Here is a 22,548-nt window from a genome sequence, read left to right as displayed (position 1 = left end):
TTGCCTTTGGCTGAATGAGGTTGTTGATTAATGTTTTGCGGGGGCGGGGGGGAAGGTGAAGGTGAGTATAATGACATATTTTTCATGTAGGTAAGCAGCCAGTGGGAAGTGAGTATCCTCCATTGCTCCCCATCGCTTGTCCCACCCCCCCATTTGCACTGACAGCTGTTTTTAGGGGTGCCAGACCGGGGGATGGATTTGGGTTTTTAATAACTATTTTGTGCCCAGCTCAGCTGTCTGAGTGCACTTGGGTCCGGCTGGTCGGGCACATACCTGCGGCGGGCTGGGGCTCCATGCTCAGAGCTATCACAAGCAACGCTGGCAGCACTGCCCCGGCACAAGATGGATTTTCCCCAGCACTTGGCTGCGGGACAGACCGATGCTGGGAGAGGGGGCGAGAGCTGAGAGAACCAGGCAGCTCCTATTAGCTCGCCACTTTGTTAATGATAGTGGCGTTGCTGCTGGCCTGCAAGCCCTCCTTGTACGGCCCATCGGTCAGTGCAGGCAGAGCCCCATCGTGAGCTGTGCTCATCACAGAACAGGGCAGTGACAGCACTCTCTGCCCTGTTCATTTCTGGGCAAAACCTCCCTGCAATGCCCAGAGAATGTGCTAGTTTTTCTTACAAGTCAGTTTTTGTGCAGGGATGGATGAGGACACACCTTGTTTTGCAGGAACTGCAGAGTACAGCAGCGAGCAGACATGGTTTTCATGTGCTGTCATTGCAGCATGGTGGCTGTATCCGTGCTTTCAAGCTGGTAGGTGCTGTCGTTGTCATGGCACTGGATTTTCTAACGGCAGGAGGGGGAAAATAGCTCCAAACAAGTTACAAAATAACACACATGTTATCCAAGAGGACCAGGATGTGGGATGCTTTATTCAACCCTGGCTGTACTGCGTACTAAACTTTGGGCACGTTCTTGGCCACTCTCTTCCTTGCCAGCTGTAGCTGTTTGGGGCTCCCCTGCTTGGATGTTGCCTCTGTGAGAAAGGCTTTTACCACCTGCACCTCTTCTGACGGCTTGGCCATCTCCTCACCAATGGCTGCAAGGGGGATCTCAAACACCTCCTGGAATTCTTCCATCAGCTTCCGTGCCTCCTGGTATGCCCTGGGTCTGGATTTCCTCTTTTGCAAAACAGATGCTGGAAAAGGCCAGGGGTGAGAGCAAGAGCAATGGGATGGGACAGCCCCTTGGCTGCGATATTTGATCTTCCCTCCCGTGCCTCTGCCTGCCAGCAGCCCCAGCTCTCTCCCATCCCCGCAGCAAGGAGCACCTCACCGTGGCAGGGACACAAAGATGGCTGCTGGGATGCAGCTCTATCCTGGCACCCACACAAAACACATGAGCCCCAAAAGCAAAGACACTGGTGGTCTTGAGCAACTCGAGTGAGACAGATGTGCTAGGCTCAAGCCTGGGCAGTGGCTCTTACTATAGCCTGCAAAAAGTGCCTCAATTTCTTGCCTCTCTTTCCTCCTCCCTTCCCCAGTTGGTGCAGGGAAAAGAGACAGCACGGGGGAGTAGCCAGGTCCTGCTTGCACTAGCAGTTCAGGATTGTATCACCATCAGAGCTGGGACGGAGATAAAACATGGCCAGTGCTCGGAGGCCCAAGTCCTGCTTCATGTAAGGGGGCAAAACCACTTCTACTCCAAGGCTGTTCTCCCAACAGCTGGGTTTGGGGTAGGGTTAATCCAGCTGTGGATCTAAGGGACCCCAGCAGTGTCTGTTGCATTTACTCCTCTGTTAACTAGTAGCCGGAGTATCGGGGTCCAACCTCGCAGTGGGCTGAGGATGTTCAGCCGACGAAGCCCTTGTCCTCTCTGCAGGGACATGGGGGAAGGCTGCCAGAATGGGGGGGACCCTCATTCCCAACTCGGCCGCACCCCAGGGCCCGGCCAGCTCAGGGACACTTATGTTCAGATCCTGCCCCTGCCTCTGCGGTGCTGTCAACAGGAGAGACTGGGAATGCAGGAACATACCCAAGGGGACTTCAGTGATGGTTGAGGTGTTTCTCATGGCCATCAGGATTCCTTCCAGGACCTCCGCTCTTGTCTTGCGGGTGGGAGGGCCAGGCATCCTCCCATGCTGCAAGGAAGACCAGGAGGCTGCAGTGTGCCTCCCCTCCACCTTCCAGGCTGATAATTCTCCACCTCCTTTTCCTGCCCCCTCTCCCAAACTAACATGGGCCTGTGCGTCTGCACAAGGTAGGTGAGACGGTCTCTTTTTTTTGGACCAAGCTGGTGTGGTTTAGACATCAATTTAAGATTATTGAGCAACACTGAATCAGCTTTCCGCAACCACAGAGCACTGCAGTGGATTCAGGCACTGGAATTCTACTACAACCCATCCCACAGACGCAGCTCGGAGGCCATTTCCTCCATCTCCCTTGGGACAGGGCTGGCTTTCTCCAGGGGGTTGGTGACAAGTGATTTCCCTCACACTGCCCAGGGGATAGCACGGCTCTTGGCCATTTACCAGCCCCAGTGTGCTGAGCTGCCCCGTCCCTGCAGGTCAGTTGCCGTGGGAGCTGCATGCACTATGACAGCGAGGCACTGGGATCAGGAACTGGGGCCAAGCCCACGCTCAGGCTCTCAGCATTCATCCAAACACGTGGGTTGATCCAGATATAGATGCAACCAGTTTGCCTTTGGAACTTTGGCTCTTTACCTTTTTCCGAGGCATGTAGGGCTTCTGCACGCTGTCCAGTTGTGGCTTGATGTCCCGGTAAACAAGCGGATGTTTCAGGATGTAGTACAGCGCCTGCACGTTTTTCTGTATCCCTGTGAATCGGAGGGAAAAGGGGACAATAAAAGCCTTTGCTGCTTCTTTCTTGGTCAGTGGACCATACTGCTCATCAACCTGCCAAGGCTTTTCTAAGCAGGAGCCCTCTGCTATCTTCACTCACCAACTGGTTCGATAAAATCTGGGTCTGTATCTCCACCGAGCAGCTCCTCATAGCCTTTGTATTGCTCTGGAACCACCTGGGAGCTTCCTTCTCCCCTCTGCTCACTCCCCTTCTCCAGCCTGCCCTCTGCCACAGGTCTCAGCAGAGGTCTGGACACATCCTCCACCTCAAAGCAGCAAAATAAAGGAATTCACAGCAGCCCTTTCTTACCAGTCAAGCTGATGGAGTCAGCCAGAGCCTGTCATGCTGTGGCCAGAGTTCTCACCCGGTGGCACCGAGCCACAGAGCCACCATCTCATCACATCTCTGCTCAGCGGCACTGGGTGCAGAGGAGAGAGGAGCCATCCCCATCCTGGCACAGACTTTTTTTTCCCCTGATAGTCCCAAGATTTTCAGGGAAATCAAGTCAAAAAGCTGCCCTGGTGAGCTCTAGGAGGAAGTATTCCAGCAGGTGCTGCAGGGACGATGCTTGACTGATGAGCTCCTGCAGTGGGGCTACCCACCAAGCCAGCACAGCCCTGTGCCACCCTGCGAAATAGGCCACCAATTCTTGTTCTTGGTCACAATGTTGGATTTATGCTTCTTGCTAGTACTTCCTTAAATCTCTTGCAATGAAAGGAGGGTTATAACCACTGGTACCCACAGCACGTGCACACAGTTCATTCACTTAGGTAAACAAAGATCCATCTGTGGACCATTTCTGGACAAGCCCTGCAGTCCTGAACACTTACAGCCCGGCCTCACCTGCGTCATGAAGAAGGATGCAATGTTGTCCTCGGCTGAGCCAGGAGGAGGCCTGGAGTCATCTTCCCCTTCCTCCAGTGCCATCCACTGGCTGCCGGCTGGGGTCACGGAGCTGATGGGGGGCAGCGGCTGGGCCGGACTCAGAGGTGCAGCATCTCTCACAGCTTCTACCGCAGCTGGAAGCTGTTTCCACAGAAAGGTCTTGGCAGGAGCTTCCAGCATCAGCGGCTGCTTCGTGACTTTGGGGAGATGTGACGTGACCTGGGGAGAAGGAATGGATGTCCACCCGTGCTGCCACGAATGTCAGCGTGGGGTTGGGTCTGATGGCTGGAGGCTGCTCCTTACAGGACAGGGAGTGCCAGGGAAGCCCTGGCTCCAGGGACACCCTGGAAACATCTTCAGTCCCATAGGATCCGTCAGCCAAGGCCGATGGGCAAGACTGAACACAAAAACCCAGTAACAAACCCTGCCTGGGGCAGCAATAAGGGGGTGGTTGGACTTCCCAACCTCATCCTGAGCAAAATACCTCCAATCCTTCCCACCCTTCCCTCCATCCTTCCAAGCCCACTGGGATCCCTGTGTCCCACCAGCTCTTCCCATGCTCCCCAGCAAGTTGGTTGCTGGGCAATCCTGCCCTGAATATTTCAGCAGGGGTTTCATCCCACTCCTGAAGCACATCCCTCCTTACCTTGCGGCTGGCTTTGAGAGGGATGGAGAAGTGCCACTTCTCCACGGCTAGGCTCTTCTGTCGGACAAGTTTAATTCCCAGATTGTGCTGGAGGAGCCGAGTCAGCAGAGGCAGCTGCCCTGGAGGAGCAGAGGTTTACCAGAGCTGCAGGCAGCTGGTGGAGAGCCCATGCCTGGCACCTTCACCAGCAGCACGCTGTGCCAATTAACCCCAGGCTCAGCTCAGGGACCACAGTAGAAGCCACCCGGTTTTGTAGGAAGATGCTTTAGCCTTAAGAACATATATCAGACTGGGCTACGTGCCACCAAGGCCAGAGGAGCAGCCCAGACCTGTTTTATTTACTAGTCTACATGAAGCTTGTGCAGGGGAGCAACACCATTGCAATGTTTCATCAGTATCCTTCTGGCTACCTTCGAACATTGCCTGTTGCGGCCATGGGCATGTTTGGGGTTTATCCCTCCTGCTCAGATAGCTGCTGCAGGGGGAAGCGTGGACCAAATTCAGACAAGCCCTTTGTGGGATGAACACCATTTGGAGAGCAAAATTTAGCCTGAGACTGCACTGCCACAGTCACTGATGAGCTGTTACAGACTTCACTGGGGCTGGGAGCAGCAGCAGGGCATTAATGGTGTTTGCAAGAGCAGTGTTCATCTGCGTTGCTCTTTAGAGAGCAGAAATGATTAAAGCATCTCTTTGGGGGCCAGGGCCAGCATGGCAGGAATGTCTGAACACCAAAAGGCAACATGGTCCCTGTCCCAGAGAGCTAACAGCAGAGGAGGGACAGAGCAGGAGCGCCCCACAGAGCTGGGCTCATACTGTACCGCTCCGGGTGGTGGTAAGAGGGTTGTTGTGAAATGTCAGCTCCTTCAGGCACGGGAAGAAAGCTACAGGTAAAAGAGCTGTCTCATCTGCGATCTGCAAAATAAAATAGTTTACTGTTTGCTGTAAGCACTGAGTCAAGCTGGAGGCTGTTGATTTTCATCCCAACCCTCCCACTAAAGCGTGTTCCTCCAATGCCTGGGGACCCTGGCACTGGGCAGGTACATGCAGTGGGGAGAAGGAGGAGGGAGATGGCACCCCTTAGCCAGAGATGCCCAGCAGCTCTACTGCCTGTGATTATAGAGGACAGAAGCAGCGCTCCCCTCTCCCTCTTCCACACTACAGCCAGAGGACTGGTGCCTCCAATGCTCAGAAGAGCTGCAAGGTAGAGAGGCAGGACTTTTTTTCCTTTTTTTGCAGCTGCAGCGCTTCTGAGCAGGAAAAAAGTCCTGCCTCTCCACTCTGCCATCCAAACCACAGCCTGGCCAGGGCATGGCAGCCAGAAACCAGCTCACCAAGGCAGTGACCTAAAACAGGGTGATGACACGTGGGAAACAGCAGCAGAGCTCACTTCACAAGCAAGCAGAGCCACCCCATCGTGTCCCAGGGGATGCCCCTCACTGAGCAGTGGTAAGTCGGCACCAACAGCTCACCCGGTGGGGAAGCAGCATGAGTTAAGACCTGGGCAGGAGCCAAAAGCACCAGGAAGGGGAGGTTAAATGAATGTGTGTTACTTGTCTGTTGGGGCACACTGAGAACCCGATGTGGCTCAGCAGATAGGTATAACCTGGCACTAAAACAGCACTAAGTTCTTGATGAGACATCACCATCCACCATGCAGCTCCAGCAAAGGATCAGTCCAGGAGGAGGGCGGTCCTTCACATATCCCATTCTCTGATTAAATCCCTGAATATGCAAGGGTTTAGACAAGCTGGGTGCAATTCAGCTGCCCAAATAGGTGTCCTATCCCGCTTGAGAGATCCTGGATGTCTGACACATTCCCCTGGGCTGGCAGATGGACACAGGAGCAGGGGAGAGCTGTGCCCTTCTGCAGTGGCAGCTAAAGGCCAGGGTGTCTCCCAGGGCACTAATGCCACACTCAGGCAGCTGAACCTTTACACCTATTCGGAGCCACAGGACCCACATCACCTTGTTGAAGGCCAGGCTGAGATGCTTCAGTTCAGGAAAGGGAGCACGAATATCCCTGTGCACGGAGGGAGCTGGCAGAGTCTTAGAGACAGATGGTTCTCCCTCCCTGGGAACAACCTTAAAGAGAGGAGGAAGAAGGTGAGCAGAGACACTGCTCCAGAGGCTCTGGTGGCAGAAGACACCTCCAGTGCCAGGACACCACCCTCCTGAGGCCAAACAGAGCTATAAGTTGAAGAGCTTTTGGTTCAGACCCGCTTCAGAGCTTGCCTTGTGGCAGCTTGGTTTGGTCTCTGCATTACTGTAAGAGCCCTGCAGGGTGTCACGTCAAATGCACCAAACTCCGTCATTCAGCACTGAAACCATGCGCGGGCATGGGAGGAAGCAGCTATGCTCTCTGAGAGTGTGCGTGTGCATGCATGTGTGTTACACTAGAACATCCTGCAAGTGCTCAGCATCTCTGAAGCTCAGCCCCTTACTCAAGTTCTAATAAAAATCGGGGTCTTTGGCTTCAAACAGCTGATTCTGAAGAGAATCATGTAAATAAATCTGAGGGGAAAAATTACAGAGCTAAGAATGAAAGAACTCCCAGCTCCTGAGCTTCGGTCCCTACCTGAGCCACAGAACACACTTCCCCGTGCAGGGAGGGCACACGGTCACAAGCAAATGGCAAACCAGGTTTTATCTGAAAGTGATATAAGTTTAAGCTCTGGTGCGCCTTGGTTATGGGAAAATTTGCTCCTGATCTCCCTGATGAGAGACAATACTCACTGCAAGCCTTGCAGGCACCCAGGGTCCTGTCTGTACCCACAGGCTTACTGAAACTCAGCTGAGAGGCTTGGGGAAGGAAAGTTTTGGAGCTCACACCCCAAATCACAGATCAGCCAACAGTTCTTACCAGCGCTGGGTGTTCCTGAGGGTCAGAATTGAAAACAACCTCTGCAATGAAACACAAGCAAAATGAGGGTTTCTACGTGAAGCTGAGCGCTGGGCCAGCCGCAGCCATGGCAAGGCTGGGATTACCCTGGAAAAGCAAATCAGCATCAGGCAGGATCTGGCTCAATGGCAAGACGTGCCCAAGGTGAGGGGGAATCACTGTAGCAGGCTTGCTGACTGCCCCTTCACTCCAGATGAGGTCCACATCCCTCAAACAATGCAGAAACCCTGCTACTGGCCTCAGGGCAGCCAGGAGCTCCCCACAGGTGGATTTTGATTTGGAGTCTCACCCATGAGCACAAGGCCTTTCCCACATCATGCTGCTACCACCAGACCGGCACCAGAAGTTGCACTGTTGCCTGCTCCACAAATACTTAACAACAGGCACTGCTGCAGCAAGCCAAGAGACAGGAGAAGTGCTCAGAGGAGCCCCACCGGCAGCCTCCATCACACAGCCTGGTCTACACAGGAGACACCAGGCAGCCTCTCGATCCATCCCATCACGTGGCCCAGCATCACGCTTCAGTAAAGACATCCAGAGGGGAGAGCTGACCTACACCAGGAATGCAGACCTGTGCATGGGCAACCTAGTCACACAACCTTCTTGCCCTCTGCCTGTCCAGCATCCACAGTAATCCACTTCCTAACCTGAATTATTTCCCCATTTTTACCAGTTTTCCTCCCAGTCAGCATGAAATGCCTCCTTTGGAGCAAGCTACCCTGGAGAAGGCCAGGAGAGAGAAAGGGGCACTTCTATCCAAACCATGGGAGATGTCTGCTTTAGGGTGACTTGTGTCCAGTAAGCACCCATTGCTCCCAGTAAATACAGAGGGACTGTACACATTCGCTGAACTGTCTAAAATGGTTCCATGTATCCCTCCCTCGCTGTTTTAATTTTGTCAAGCAGCTTCATTTACTAGTAAACATCCAGCAGACCCTTACCCTGACATAACTGAGCCCTCTCCCACTGAAACATCCCACGGTTTCAGTGCAGGCAGAAAGGCAGGCGCTGCTCACCTGTCCTGTCTGCATCCCTCTTGTTCTGTAACACGACATATTCAAGCTGTACTTTCTTCCCTTCCAGCTCTGCTGGCACCTCCATGTCCTCCTGCCGCGGCAGCCGGGGCCGCTGCCAGAGGCTGCTCAGAGACTTGTACCACTCTGCTCTGAAGCTGTCGCCGTCCAGCACTGGGTGGAGGAAGAACTGCCGGCTCTCTGCTTGGTGCAGGTAGGGGACAGCCAAAATCCTGTTCCTGTCCAGATTCAACTCCCTCAGGCTATTGGAAGAGGAACTGCATGAGAAACTCCACGATTGCTATCGGTGTACGCACCCGGCCATCTGTTCGCCCTGGCACCTGCAGGGCAGGGAGCTGGCCCTCGACCTGCCTCCTCTCTGAGCTTCCCAGCAGCAGTGCAGAGGCATCCGTGACACCTGCATCTCGCTGCCCCATTCCCCCTCCTCTCCAAACCCCAACCACAGGCTCAGTTCTTGGTGCAGCCTGGCATTACCCCTGAAGCCGGTAACTTTGGTCCCCCACACCAGCCTGAGGGTCACCTAGCTCTAAGTTCACCTCCTGATGAGAATTTAATGGACAAGGAGACATCCTGGCAGTTCATTAAATCACGCAGGGCTCTGAGGAGCTGTGGTCCTACTGGGATTCCCTAAGAATGTTCCACCTTCCCATGGCAGTATAACATCACCAGTGCACTTGCCCAAGGTCACAAGACAGCACAGGGAAGAGCAGAAACCCAAACGTCCAGACTCCAGCCCTGCAGTCTCATGCCTAAAGCTCGCCCACTCCCCCTCCTCTTAGGAACACTGCGGACAATGTGCAGTTTCCTCCAGGAACATCTTGGCAGAGCCAGGGCAACAAGCCAGATCCAATTCACAGCACTGGAAGCACGAGGGGAACATCAGAAGCTCTCTGCACTGTCCCCAAACTCAGCCCAGCCCAGCTGAGGGGCGAGTTGTCCCCCTTCCTAGTGACTCGTCTCTGGTTGAATCACGAAAGCCCACATTAAACAGAGGGACCTGATCTGCAGCCTTTCCTAGTGCTGCTGCGCTGAAATGATGATGAATCTGGGATGAAAAAGGGAAAAAGGAGAAAGCAACTGCCATTTCTCAAATCAGGCCTGGAGATCAGGAGCTGAATTACCAGCCACCTGCCGGGTTTGGCCAGCTTGTGCTTTGCAGCACAGGCTGTTTTCTTCCGTTCAGTCCCATTTGCAATACGAGAGAGACTAAACAGGGAAGTATCTGAGTGAATCACAAAGATTTTGTTTTTCATTTTAAGCCTGCTACTGAGCAACAGCTGACGGAGGCAGCTGCCAGCCCCCAAAAGCCAGAGCTGTCTGCTGCCAGGTGCTTCCTTACCTGCAGAGATGAGACAGGCTCACAAAGATGCTTGGGTCTGACAGACGATTGTCATCCAGCGACAAGACCTCCAGAGATGGAAACCTTAAATAAGCAGAGCTGCAGATACAAAGAGGCTCATTAATAGCATGCTCAAGCAAAGACAGGTGAAAAACACATAATTTGCTGTCACTGCTAGAAGATGTATCCACCGAGAGACTGGGCTGGGGCTGTTTTCATTCTTTTAATAGAAAACTGATATCCTACCTCAAAGCAGCTACGTTGAATCAGTCCAAAGGACCATTTAGCTCAGCACTGTATCTTCAAGGATGGCAAACAGTGGATACCTTGGCATGGCAACTGTGGCTAAGCTATATGCGAAGGGTCTAATTAACAACAAATAAATAACATCCTACTCACGTGGCTTGGCCACATAACAGGCCTTCTGAATCACTGCCCAGAGGTTCCTCTCTAGCTGCTGATGACAGCAGATACCCTGGGTGATCTGGAGCTGAGCTGGGATAACACTTCCCTGCCACCCAGCACCAACCTTAGGTTATTTGATCTTCCAGTTTGCAAGGGAAGAGCTCTGCTGCCTGGACTGATAAATCAATTCCAGGCTGCCTACCCCCACCGCTCACCACTGCCTTGCCAGCGTCACTGCTCCATCACCCTGCCTGCCTGTCCGGTGCATCCTGCCGGCATGCCGGCAGCTCCCTACCAAACCGAACCATCACTTGCTGCGTGCACTTACTCCCATGAGCCTGCCAGGTCCAGAGGCAGGGACCGAAGCCCGTTGGCCGTCAAGCGAAGGACTTTGAGCTGGGACAAATTTCCCAATGTCCAAATGTCCTGGGGGGACAAGTTATTGTAGGAGAGATCCAGAACCTGAGGGGAATAGAAGAAACAATCCCCTGGAGCAAAGAACAATCTCTGTTGGCTTTCCCCAGGTAGATATTAAATATTTACAGGACACTTTCAGTCATGCTACCACCTGCCCTAGAGTGATGCTGTGAATATCTCTGACTTGCAGGGACTTACAGCGGTGGGACTCTGCACCTTGGCAGAAGTGCTCAGGTCTAGTCCCCCACCCACACATGTGACTGATGAGACAACAGCCGGGAGAAAGCCAAGGAGCAGACCCTGCTGGGAGCATGGACAAGGATTTCTAGGATACGTGAACAGGAATAGCTTTGCTGGGGCATTAAAATAGGCTGCATTTTCCTAGGAGGAGCTCAAAGCACTTTCCAAATCAATTTAATATGAATTTCCAATCAGCCTTCCCAGGGCTGATTTGTCTGGGCTGTCAGTAAACAAGATGCCAGACACTGGCCATGGATGAAGCTGAGATCCATAGGGGCATGGCAGGAAGGAGAATTTAGGTAGGTCCCATCCCCACATTTCATAGCTGACGCCAGCGACAGGGCTGCTCACAGAGAGGCACATAGGGATAGACAAGATCAACCCTGGCCTCATGAGCCTTGGAAATTTGGTTACCCATCACCTGGGCACGTGCCCACTGACTGAGTCAAACCCTTGAGTGGGTTACCAACAGTGCATGGGAAAAACATGAGAAGCTCTCCTACATTTCATGGATTTGGGGACCTCCCAAAGCCTGCAGGCAGGAGGGAGGCCAGGATCCAAGCGTACAGACCTGACAGCTGAGCCACCAACAATTCTTTGAATAAGACAAGAAGAAAGAAACCTTTTAAGACAAAACTTTATATCCAGCAGCAATCAGAAAACAGAGAAATCCAGACAAGGACACCTCAAAGAGAGCAAACCTAGATAAAGTCAGTTCAGCTGAGCCAGAGCCTGAGATCTCTATAGCAGAGATCCACTCCAAGCTGGAGGGAAAGGACGACTAAAACCATCATACCAGGCACAGTTGCTTGTTCTTAAGACCCGCTTTGTCTCTTTTTTTAAAGAAAAAAACAAACCGACCCCTTTGCTGTGTTAGAAATGCAGCCCGTAAGTCGGGGAAACTGCAAACACCTATCTGGAGAGGAGAAGGATGGAACGATGGGATGCGGAGAGGTAGAGCACAGTGTGGAAGGGGATGGGGAGCTGTCAGGGACCACACAGCATCAGAGAGGTGAGGGATGCCATGGGTGATTGACACACTGCAGGGAGAGGATCCTACAGCAAAGGGGGTAGCCCATCACCGGGGAAACAATTCCTGTGGCAAGGGGCTGAGCAATGGGGATCTGTCGGGGGATGCAACAAGTCTACGGAATTCCTGACAGTTCGAGAACAGCGTGACCTTGAGCAGCTTGTAGTATATCCTTGAGAAGTCTGGAAGGATCCGAGAAGACCAGTACGAAAACAAGATAGTGATAAGAAGAACCGTCCTGACAAACTCACCAATCATGAACTGTTAGTTACTAACTAAGCCAATCATATACTAACACATACTCTGAAGAAGGGGATAAAAAGGTGTGTTAGAACAATAAAGTAGCCATTCTGCGTGATCTATTACTTGTCGTGTCCATCTCTACCGCGACAAATGGTGACCCCGATGCGCCTGAGCGAACAGATCATCTAACGGCGATAAATCCAGCACTAGAGAGAAGTATACCAGCGGCGACGAGAGCTGTGAAAGAGTATACCGGCAGCGAGAAAAGCTGCGGAGACGGAGCCCGGTGAAGCTGAGAGCAGTGGAATCTGCCTGGTCCGGACCTGAGCCTAGACACCTAATAAGGTGAGCCACCAGGGACTAAACTGTTAGAATGGGGCAGAAATTAACAAAAGAAAAGGAGACGATTTTGTCTACCTGGAAAGCCCTGTTAAAAAGAAAAGGGGTTAAAACCCCAGAACAAAGCCTGAAACGGATTTTAATACGGTGTAAGGTGCAAGGCTTTACAGCCACAACAGTTACTGCATTCAGTGTGGGTGCATGGCAAGCAGTAGGCTGGAAAATGTTTGATGAGATCTCTAAAGGACAGAAAGAGCTCTGTAAGTTGGCGATCGTATGGCGTCTATTACGTGAGACCCTGAAGGAATGGAAAGCAGAATGTGATGCGAAAGATCAGCAAAAGAAAGATGAGAAATCAGAAAATGTTATCAATGAAAAAGTTTCTGCTCAAGTAACAGCTGCGGCCAATGCTGCAATATCAGCAGTTGCGGGCAGAAAACCCCTCATGAGCAAAATCAGATCATACCCTTATTCACCTCCTCCTCCTATGCCATTAATTACTTTACCGGGTGATGAGGGGCCCTCCTCACCTACTGGTGCGGTGGCAGAAGGGGTGACTCCATCAGCCCCCCCAGAAGAGAAAAACGTGGCGATTAACACTGAGCGGGAAAGCGAGGGCCGTAACGAAAGCCAGGGCCGTACCGAAAGTGAGGGTCGAAAGGATGGTGAGACTCAAACCGAATGTGAGGGCTGCATGGAAAATGAGAGCAAAAATGAAGCTGAGGCAGAAAAATCTCTAATTGACGCTATGCGATCCCTGCAGCTCACAGATAAAACCACACCAAAAGAACCCCTGCCATGGACTCTCCCTCCGTCCACAGTAACTGTGGTCCCGAGATCCCCTGATCAATTTTGGGAGGGAGTTAGAAGATATGCTGCCGACTCCGGCAACTGGGATCTAGTAGAACGCCTCAGCCCGTGCTCTTTAACACCTGCATTTCTAAAGCCTCTAGATAACGCAGCAGAGGCTCCTGGTACATTTCCTGTTTTCAAAGCTGCTGCAGGCACAAACCGGCACGATGAGCACAATCCCATAGGCTGGAGAGTAGTGCAGGATTTGCAGAATAAAGTACAAAAATTTGGAATCAATTCTCCTGAGGTAATGCAACTTATTCGTATAATTAGCACAGATCTGCTGTGTCCATATGATATTATACATCTAGCACAAGTGCTGTTTCAGCCCATACAATTGCAAGTATTTCAATCCACCTGGAGGCGGATGGCACGCGCGGCGGCGCTGCATAATTCACGACTGCCACAGGGTGACCCGAGATCAGCCCTTGGAGAGGATGCTTTGCTTGGTGAAGGGCAGTATAGTAAGCCTCAGCTACAGGCTACATGGCCTCCGCTGGCTCTCGAACAAGCACGAAATATAGGCCTTATGGCAATAAAGCGAACCATGGATATGGCAGCTCCGAAGCAAAAATACATCACTATCCGCCAAGGCCCCACAGAACCCTTTTTACAATTTGTAGAAAAAATATCTGCTGCCCTGGAAAAACAGGTAGAAGATGAGGTCTTAAGACAAATGCTATGCAAACAGTTGGTAAAAGATCATGCTAATGAGGACTGTCAAAAGATCATACAGGCTCTGCCAGGAGATCCTTCTGTCCCTGCCATGGTAGCTGCATGTTCTAAAGTTGGGACACTGGCACACACAGTGACCACCCTAGCCAATGCTATGAGAAATTCTGGAAAGTGCTCTGGGTGTGGCAGCGAAGGGCACATCATGGTAACTTCTCCACACAAAACATCACCAGGTAAACAACGGGTGCACCACTCACCAGAGATTACTTGCAAGAAATGTGGGAAATTAGGACACTTTGCAAAACAATGTCATTCCAAATTTCATGCTAATGGACAGCCGCTACAGGAAAACCACAAAATGAGTGTGAGAGGGCGCGCAAGGAGAACAAATCCCCTCCCGACAGCCGGCCAATTCCTCTCTGCGAACAATTGTCAGCTGCAACACCTGGCTTAGCAGGGTTGGATGTATCCACCGCCGACACAGTAACTCTAGCCACAAAAGACATCGTTAAGGTACCTCTTAATGCAAGGGGTCCTATAGGACGGGGACTGAGTGCATTGCTACCGGGAAGATCAGGTAGCACGTTGAATGGAATAATCGTGCATGTGGGAGTTATTGATGCTGCTTTAACAGGTCAAATTTGCGCGATGATTTCGACCCCCTACCCACCAGTACCAATTCCTAAAGGTACTCGCATTGCTCAACTTGTTCCTTTTTCGAGTTCTATTTCAAAAGCAGAACAGCGACTGCGATGCGATGGAGGCTTCGGCTCCACGGGACCCCCTCAGGTCTGCTGGTCTCAGACTGTCTCACCATCCTGACCACACATGACGTGCACACTGTCGAATCACGGAAGATCTCCGACTACAGTAAGGCTTGCAGGGCTCCTGGACACGGGAGCCGATGTGACTATCATTGCCGATTATCTGTGGCCGTCTACCTGGCCAACAGAGGAGGCTCGTATGGGAGCAGTGGGGCTGGGAGGATCCACACGAGCGAAGATAGCAGCCACTCCAGTTCCGATTGCCAATCCTGAGGGCCAACAAGCAGTTATTAAACCATATGTGATGGCAGCTCCCCTCAATTGATGGGGGAGGGATTGCTTCTCGCAGTGGGGGGTGAGATTTATCACAGATTTTTAACGGGGGCCACTGTGCTGCAGGGTGTTAGACAACCCACGCTTGTTTTAACTTGGTTAACAAATAACCCTGTGTGGGTGGATCAGTGGCCCCTACCAACTGAAAAAATTAAAGGCCCTGCAAGAATTGGTAGCAGAACAACTAGCTGCCAGACACATTGAACCATCTCACAGTCTGTGGAATGCTCCAGTGTTTGTGGAAAAAAAAAAAAAAAAGAAATCAGGAAAATGGCGATTTTTGCATGACCTGTGGCAAGTCAATGCTGTCATGGCCACGATGGGGGCTCTGCAACCAGGCATGCCTTCACCTGCCATGATCCCTCAAGATTGGGAAATCATTGTCATGGACCTTAAGGGCTGTTTATTTTTACAATTCCACTAGCTTCCCAAGACAAAAAAAAAAAAAAAATTAAAAAAAAATAAAATTAAAAAATTTTTGCATTCTCTGTGCTTTCTATCAATCATGCAGAACCGGCAAAAAGATATCAATGGAGAGTTCTGCCGCAGGGCATGAAAAATTCACCAACCACTTGTCAATCGTTTGTTGCACAAGCTCTGTCACCTGTACGGGAAAAATTCCCTACTAGTTATAGTTATCACTATATGGATGACATTCTGTTAGCGTCAGACAACAAGGAGCAGTTGAATGGCATGAAAAATTTGGCCACAAATTTGCTACAACAATATGAGTTAGTTATTGCCCCTGAAAAAGAGCAAAAAATAGCACCCTGGAAATATTTGGGAATGACAATTACAAATAAGCAGGTTGTGCCCCAACCTGAGAAACTTAACCCTGCAGTTAAGACACTCAGTGATGTACAGAAATTAATGGGATCCTTGAACTGGATCAGGCCCTATCTTGGACTGACCAATTCGCAGTTACAACCTCTATTAGACTTATTAAAAAATTCCAATGATCCAACAGAACCCAGAATATTGAATAAGGAAGCGTTAAATGTAATTCACAGGGTGGAACAATGTATACACAAGAAATTTGTTTCTCAAATTGATCTGTCTCAATTGGTACAATTCTTTGTACTAATTGACAAAACTGTGCCATTTGGTGCTTTGGTGCAGTGGAATTCTGAGTGGGATGACCCATTACATATTTTAGAATGGATGTTTTTGTCATTTCTGGCCACGAAAAACTGCTCCTGGCTTGTTTGAACTTATTGCTGATGTAATCATAAAAGCCAGAAAGCAATGTGTAGAACTAACATGACGTGATCCAGCTACTATTGTTTTACCTGTTCAAAATTGGTACTTTGAATGGTGTCTGGCAAACAATTACAAGCTGCAAGTGGCCATGGCGGGTTTTCAAGGACAGATCTCGTATCATCTACCGTCGCACCCGCTCCTGAAATTTGCTCGAGAAATACCATTTGGTCAGAAAAGCTTAAGCCAGCCGGAACCTGTGAAAGGCCCTACTGTCTTCACAGATGGTTCTGGAAAAACAGGTAAAGCAGCAGTAGTATGGTATGAAAACAACAACTGGAACAGCAAAGTAGTATATCAAAATGGTTCTCCACAAATAGTAGAGCTGCGTGCACATGGCACACTGAAGCAGCAGCTTCAAAAACAAAAAGGGGGAATGATTGGGGAACCACCACAGACATGTTTAGATAACGTGGTTTATGTTCTTAGCTTTCTCTGTTATGGGGATAATTCTTCTCTACCTCCTTTTTTCAACACTTCTCTTTTTTCAACACAGAATTTACAAAGAGGCATCAAAGTACACATTAAAGATTTAGTTACTGGTCAGTGGAGTGGACCATGTGAGCTGTTAACCTGGGGGCGAGGTTATGCTTGTGTTTCTACAGATACAGGCCCACAATGGACTCCCGCTTGATTTGTATGACCATCATCATCTGGAACATCCCACAGGGTGCGGCAATATGAATACCACCTCAACCAAAAACTAAGTGTAGGTCACCTTGACCAATATAACAGATCAAGATTCTCTGTGCATTGCAACCGCATCACCAAGTCCATGAACCAATAGACAGGATGACTATGACTCATGCAGCGCGCCTGGCCAGCGAGCGCATGCGTCATAGGTTGCAAATGAGGCGGATTTTTGGCACCCGCTGGCCACGTGTGCTGAAATCCGTTCCTCTACAAATGTATAAATACCGGGATTTTCCGAAGAGCATCGGACTGGTGTACGGCAAGGCCATCGTTGCCTCTGTGGGGACGCCCACATAAAGCTGGCACCTACCGATTGCTGGGCTGAATTTGCGGAGCAAGACAGCACGAGAATGTACAGATGGTTCATCTACCTCACAGTCCTCGGATGGATGTAGGCATGGATACCACCGCAAACCAAAGAAAACATCTGGATGACCCTGGCTGACGTGACTGGACAAGATTTCTTATACCTTAGTACAATAACACCAAGCAATCCCTTTTTCACAGGTTTAATAGGGGGTTACACTGACATCGACAAAGTTTAAGAACTTATTGATGGAGACCCCTGTGCAGCAGGTCATGGACTTAATGGATGGGAATGCCTGGTTTTCACGGATCGGGCATTAACCCTCATTGCCACCCCAGGAATCACAAATTCTGGGGTCCCTGAATACAGACTGGTGTAGTATTATCAGATTTACTGCTAGACATTGATAGTGTCAGACAAGCTACGCTATAAAATAGAGCTGCAATTGATTTCTTGCTTTTAGCACAAGGACAAAGATATTTGAGGGTTGGGGATTGTCTGGATGGTTGATATCTCTGCTCAAGACTGTGGGGGTAGCGATCTTGATTGTGATAACTATGCTTCTAATGTTGCCCTGTCTTTTTGGCCTTCTGCAAAGGGCCCTGCAGAGGGCAGCTGGGATGATATTTTTAGCACGAATACAAAAAGGGGGAATTGTCGGGGGATGCAACAAGTCTACGGAATTCCTGACAGTTTGAGAACAGCACGACCTTGAGCAGCTTGTAGTATATCCTTGAGAAGTCTGGAAAGATCCAAGAAGACCAGTACGAAAACAAGATAGTGATAAGAAGAACCGTCCTGACAAACTCACCAATCATGAATTGTTAGTTACTAACTAAGCCAATCATATACTAACACATACTCTGAAGAAGGGGATAAAAAGGTGTGTTAGAACAATAAAGTAGCCATTTTGCGTGATCTATTACTTGTCGTGTCCGTCTCTACCGCGACAGGGATCTGTGAGGGATTGCTCTGCAGGAGGAAGCAAGATGTGAAGGTCCCTGAGGGACACAGTGGAAAGGCCTTCCTGGAGTCACAAGGAAGCAGGAAGAGATAATGATGCTGCAGTTTCAGAGAACTCATGCTGCAGGGACATACATCAACGCTATATGTAGGCTTCAGCATGACGGCTGGTAGGAGATGAATAAGGTCTCAGAGCCCACTCATCTTACTTCCAAATGCAGGAAGTCTCCAGTGGTGATTTTCAGATTTCTTAGTCTGTTCAAGGAAAGTTCCAGTTCCCGCAGTCCTGGAAACTTCCGAAATGGCTCTGCAAGGGTGGAAAAGAAAATGCTCCAGTGAGTGAAGAACAGCAGTAACAGAACAAACCGTGTCTTACCTGGGCCTGGAATGGACCAAAACCAGCAAGAACAAGAGTACTAGTATTATCAGTGGGCATGTTTGAAAGAAAATGCCAGCTCAGTTAGATGGTTGGCTGTACAATACACAATGCATCACCAACCTACTCCTTAGACATCTGGTTTGCTTTCATGCATTTGCTCCCCCGCCCAGATTGGATTACTGCTTGAAGCCACTAATGACACATTTAGCTTATATGTTTTACTAGTTATAAACGGATTTCCATTTTTTCTTCTTCAAATTAACTGAGCCTATGACACTGGATTTGGATTCACCTCCCAGCTCTACCATTAACCTTCTGAGCCTTTGGGACAAGTTGTTTCATTATTCCACGCTTCTATATATTAAATGGGGATTTTCTTTGTAAAGAGCTTTGTTTTCTAATAATGAAAAGGATACCACAGTGGCACACAATTATCATTACAATAAAGGGAATTAGCACAAGGATTTCAACTCAGTAACAGGAAGGAAGCAATTCTGCAAAAAAGTGCTGCATGCGTATCTTAAACCTCTTTGTAAAGCTCTAGACCTTTGTTCAGACAAGCATAAGCTTCCCTGGCTTGAAATGCAGCGTCTATTTTTTGGTAATGCAATCCCTTACCTAGTGTCAGCAGGTTGTCAGCAGCATTTATGAAAGCAACGCAATCAAATTTCTCAAAATCATCCTCTTTAGCCTGAAAAATACAGAAAAAAGAAATCATCCCACTCCAGCCCTAAATGGATCTGAAACAACTGAATCTCTTTCTCAGAATGCCTAAATCATAGCATTTCCCATAATTAGGTCTTCATTTGTTTTTCTAAGGAGAGCACCCCTCAGAGTATGCATTTAATGCACAGCTGCCTCAGTGACCAACATCCAGAAGACCTGGATTAGTTGAGCCCCAAAGCAAAGTGTGTCCTCACTACTGACCTCAATCCCCTACATGTGTCGCAGGGCTCCTGGGCCATATCTCATACCTATGTGTGACCCAACAAACACATCCACCCTATGATTTAGCACATCTGTCCTTCAGAGCACCCGGAGGGAACCCTATAAAGACCCTAAAAACCTATCAGCACCTCAGCTCATTTTCTCTTTGCACTGCAAGTTAGTTACGAACCCAAATAAAAGTCGCTTCTCAAGCTGAAGTTGAACTCCTACCAAAGCTGAGATAAACATCCCTAAACCCAAAGAAGAGCATTTTTGCAAGGGGATGAAAGTAGGGAAGGATCTACAACTGATGAAGACCAAGTTAATTTATGTTATGAAGACACGATCCAAAAGTTTGTAGGACAAATCCTCCAAGACTGTTCACAGCTGTCTGGCCCACCTTCCTGTACAGGAAATATGCCTGCTTCTAATGTGTGTCTTCTCTGATCTCTGGACACTCATGTGCCAGTATGGTAATTTTTTCAACTTAAGGCAGTTTCTTAATGCTTCTTGAGTCTCTGATACTCACAGAGACCAGATTTTGGCTGCTTATGTTCACAGAGCACAGGTCGGAGGGGTTCTTCAAACAGTGGTGCTTCATCTGGAAAAAAAAACAAACAAAAAAAACCCCACAAATGGTTAGTCCTACAGCAATTCTCTATGTCATGTCCTTGGACCTGAGCTCCAAAACCAGACCTCAGCTACACCCAGGTGAGGGGGGCACCTGGTGCCTTGGATTGTGGGAAGGGGGGAGAAGGTGGCACGGAGATGGGGAGGGAGAGGCAGCTGCAGAGTTCATCCACCAGCAGGATCTCCCCAGCTGCACAAAGTGCTATCAGAAAGTTTAGGCAATAACGGAGGAAATCTGCACTGACCAGAAATGGCTCATCTAGGACGTTGTCTTTGTTATTTTCTTCCACGGAGGCAGACTCTGGGGGCTTTCTCCTCTGCAGTGGTGTCTTCCCGGTGGTCCCCTTCTCAGTCCAAGCCCTCGGGGTAGCTCTGTGTGTCAGCACCCAGCGCCCAGACCCTGGCACAACAATGGACCAAGGCAGAGGAGATGGTATGGTGAACATGCAACCCTCTAAATGTGCCCTTCTCAAAGTAGCTGCACTCTGCCTGGTGTTTCAGCCCAACACTGAAATCCATCATTTTGAAATCCATCATGTTAAAATCCCCTATATTAGGAAATACTAGAGTATAAAATGTTCAGTGACCATAAATTTAAGGTAGGAACCTTAAAGCTACAGCCAGATCCACGGAAGAGGAGAAACGTGCTACTTTATAGATGGTAATAGAGCCATAGGTTGCAGACATGGAAACATGGGCTGGAAGAGCCTTCTGGAGATCTCCAATCCAAACTCCCACCCAAAGCAGGACCATCAGCAATGTCAGATCAGTCAGTTGTGGCTTTGTCTGGCGATTCCACCACCTCCCAGGGTAACCTGGCCCAGAGCTGCACCTCCTCCCAGCAAAGAATTTTCTCCTAACATCCAACCTAAACCTCCCAAGGTGAAATTTTTGGCTTAGTTACGCCATCTGCCACCATTAAGACGAGTTTGTAGCTGTCCTTCAGGTAGCTGTAAGCCATAGTCTCCCCTTGGACTCCACTTGGCCAGATAAAAAACAAACTCAGCACCCTCAACCTCTCCTAGAAAGTCATGTGCTCCAGACACCTGACCAGCCTGGTAGACCGCTCCACCATTTCCCAAATCATAGAAGACATTTCACCAATATAAGTCTCAAAGCCCAGAGAAAAAGGAGAAGCTCTAGCTCAGAATAGCTGTTGGAGAACCATGCCGTGCTAGCCACATGCCTTCCTGAAGCTTCCCTCCTGCTGGCATGTGGAAATGGCTGCTGGACCCCTCATTTAACATGTGTCGTAGACATCCTGCCCTCTTCATATCAATGAAGCATTAAACAATTTTAAGACTTTCTGGGCACTGTTTTAAGTTCTGTTATCAACTGTTACCTATCATCAGCTGGGATGTTGATGCGAGAAACCACAGCTGAATGTACCCTCTATCTGGCCCAACAACAGGGTGGATGGTGGACCTGCCCCTATGGACACGACACTATTCTGCAGGGTGACTTCACCAGCAGCACTTGAAGAAGCATCACCTTCTTTACTTGTGCACAAAATGTTCCTGGCAGAGAAGCAGTTAGTTGCATAGTTGCTTCCATCACCCATTTTATACTGTCCTGTCGTAGCCATCTTGACTGCAGCGTTCCTGGGGAGAGCGAGAAATAAATAAATGGGTTAAAATTTTCACTGGCTCTAACATTACTTTGATTTAAACAGCCCTTTCCAAGCATAGCCACAAATGAAGTGTTAGCCTGTAGGCAAAGGAACGCTGTCAGGGACACATGAGGAGCATCACCTCCTAAAACGGAGAAGTAAATGAGGTGCCAGGAATACATGCATTATTTTCCACCTCAAGATAGCAAAACGCAGACACCGGCATGTGCATGAGTCCAGCTGTGTGGACAATGACTCACAGGATTTCTGCTTTACCCCTCGTTCCCCCTTCCCCGTATCCTTTCCCTTGGCACTTGTGGGGATTCTGGGAGAAGAACCACACCAGTCACCGCTCCCCACACCTCAGAAATAAACTTCAAAGGCACTGCGTCGCTCTCACCCTGTGCCCCTGCAGCGGGACATGGTCTCCCAGTGCCATCTGATGGTGTCTCCACGCCCAGACACCGCTCTGACATACCACAGCACAGTTTGACTATGGTGTTTGCGCACGGTGCCGGTATTTGGGGTACCTTTCCTCTTCAACAGGCTCACGCTGTGTGTTCATGCCCCAATATAAGCGGGAGGGCAGCTGTGTGCAACGTCGCCATGGTGAGGCACTGGCCGGGCGAAACGCTGCTTTGCCACCACTCACCCTCGCCAGGCCCCAGACCCAGGCAACCCGCCCAGTCAGCGGTGCCCACCCCTCACCCCGCAGACCGGGGGCCGCCCCAGCCGCTCTCCCGTCCCCGTTCCCCGAACGGGCCCGGCACCGCCGCCGCCACCGCCGCCTCCTCCTCCCCTCCGCGCCGCTCCGTCGCCATAACAACGGGGAACGCGGGCGGGGGAGGGGAGGACTACAATTCCCAGAGTGCAAC

The 22,548-nt window shown here is 50.0% G+C and overlaps 1 protein-coding gene across 1 annotated transcript; it reads right to left on the bottom strand.

The window, feature by feature from the left end:
• Window positions 1-899: 899 nt before the first annotated feature.
• Window positions 900-22,435, bottom strand: XRRA1 (X-ray radiation resistance associated 1). The gene is made up of 18 exons (XM_049823152.1): window positions 22,382-22,435; window positions 21,556-21,665; window positions 20,310-20,464; window positions 19,964-20,035; window positions 19,126-19,198; window positions 18,338-18,435; window positions 10,344-10,477; window positions 9,611-9,709; window positions 8,254-8,513; window positions 7,199-7,239; window positions 6,304-6,420; window positions 5,157-5,250; window positions 4,336-4,454; window positions 3,648-3,908; window positions 2,904-3,069; window positions 2,666-2,778; window positions 1,978-2,083; window positions 900-1,141 (listed from the first exon to the last, which is right to left on the bottom strand). Exons 2-18 carry the CDS (start codon window positions 21,647-21,649, stop codon window positions 900-902), a joined length of 2,244 nt encoding a protein of 747 aa, XP_049679109.1. The 5' UTR covers window positions 21,650-21,665; window positions 22,382-22,435.
• Between the last annotated feature and the right edge of the window lie 113 nt (window positions 22,436-22,548).

This window comes from Accipiter gentilis, chromosome 19, assembly GCF_929443795.1.
Source record: "Accipiter gentilis chromosome 19, bAccGen1.1, whole genome shotgun sequence".
NCBI classification, from domain to species: Eukaryota; Metazoa; Chordata; class Aves; order Accipitriformes; family Accipitridae; genus Astur; species Astur gentilis.
This window is presented reverse-complemented; position numbering and strand designations above follow the sequence as displayed.

Excerpts from the sequence above, each read along its gene's own strand:
- XRRA1 (XM_049823152.1), bottom strand. The coding sequence starts at position 21,649 with ATGGCTACGACAGGACAGTATAAAATGGGTGATGGAAGCAACTATGCA. Across the intron at positions 20,036-20,309 it reads TCCTAGATGAGCCATTTCTG|ATGAAGCACCACTGTTTGAA; the intron begins GTCAGTGCAGAT and ends TTTTTTTTCCAG. Across the intron at positions 19,199-19,963 it reads GCAGCCAAAATCTGGTCTCT|GCTAAAGAGGATGATTTTGA; the intron begins GTGAGTATCAGA and ends TGTATTTTTCAG.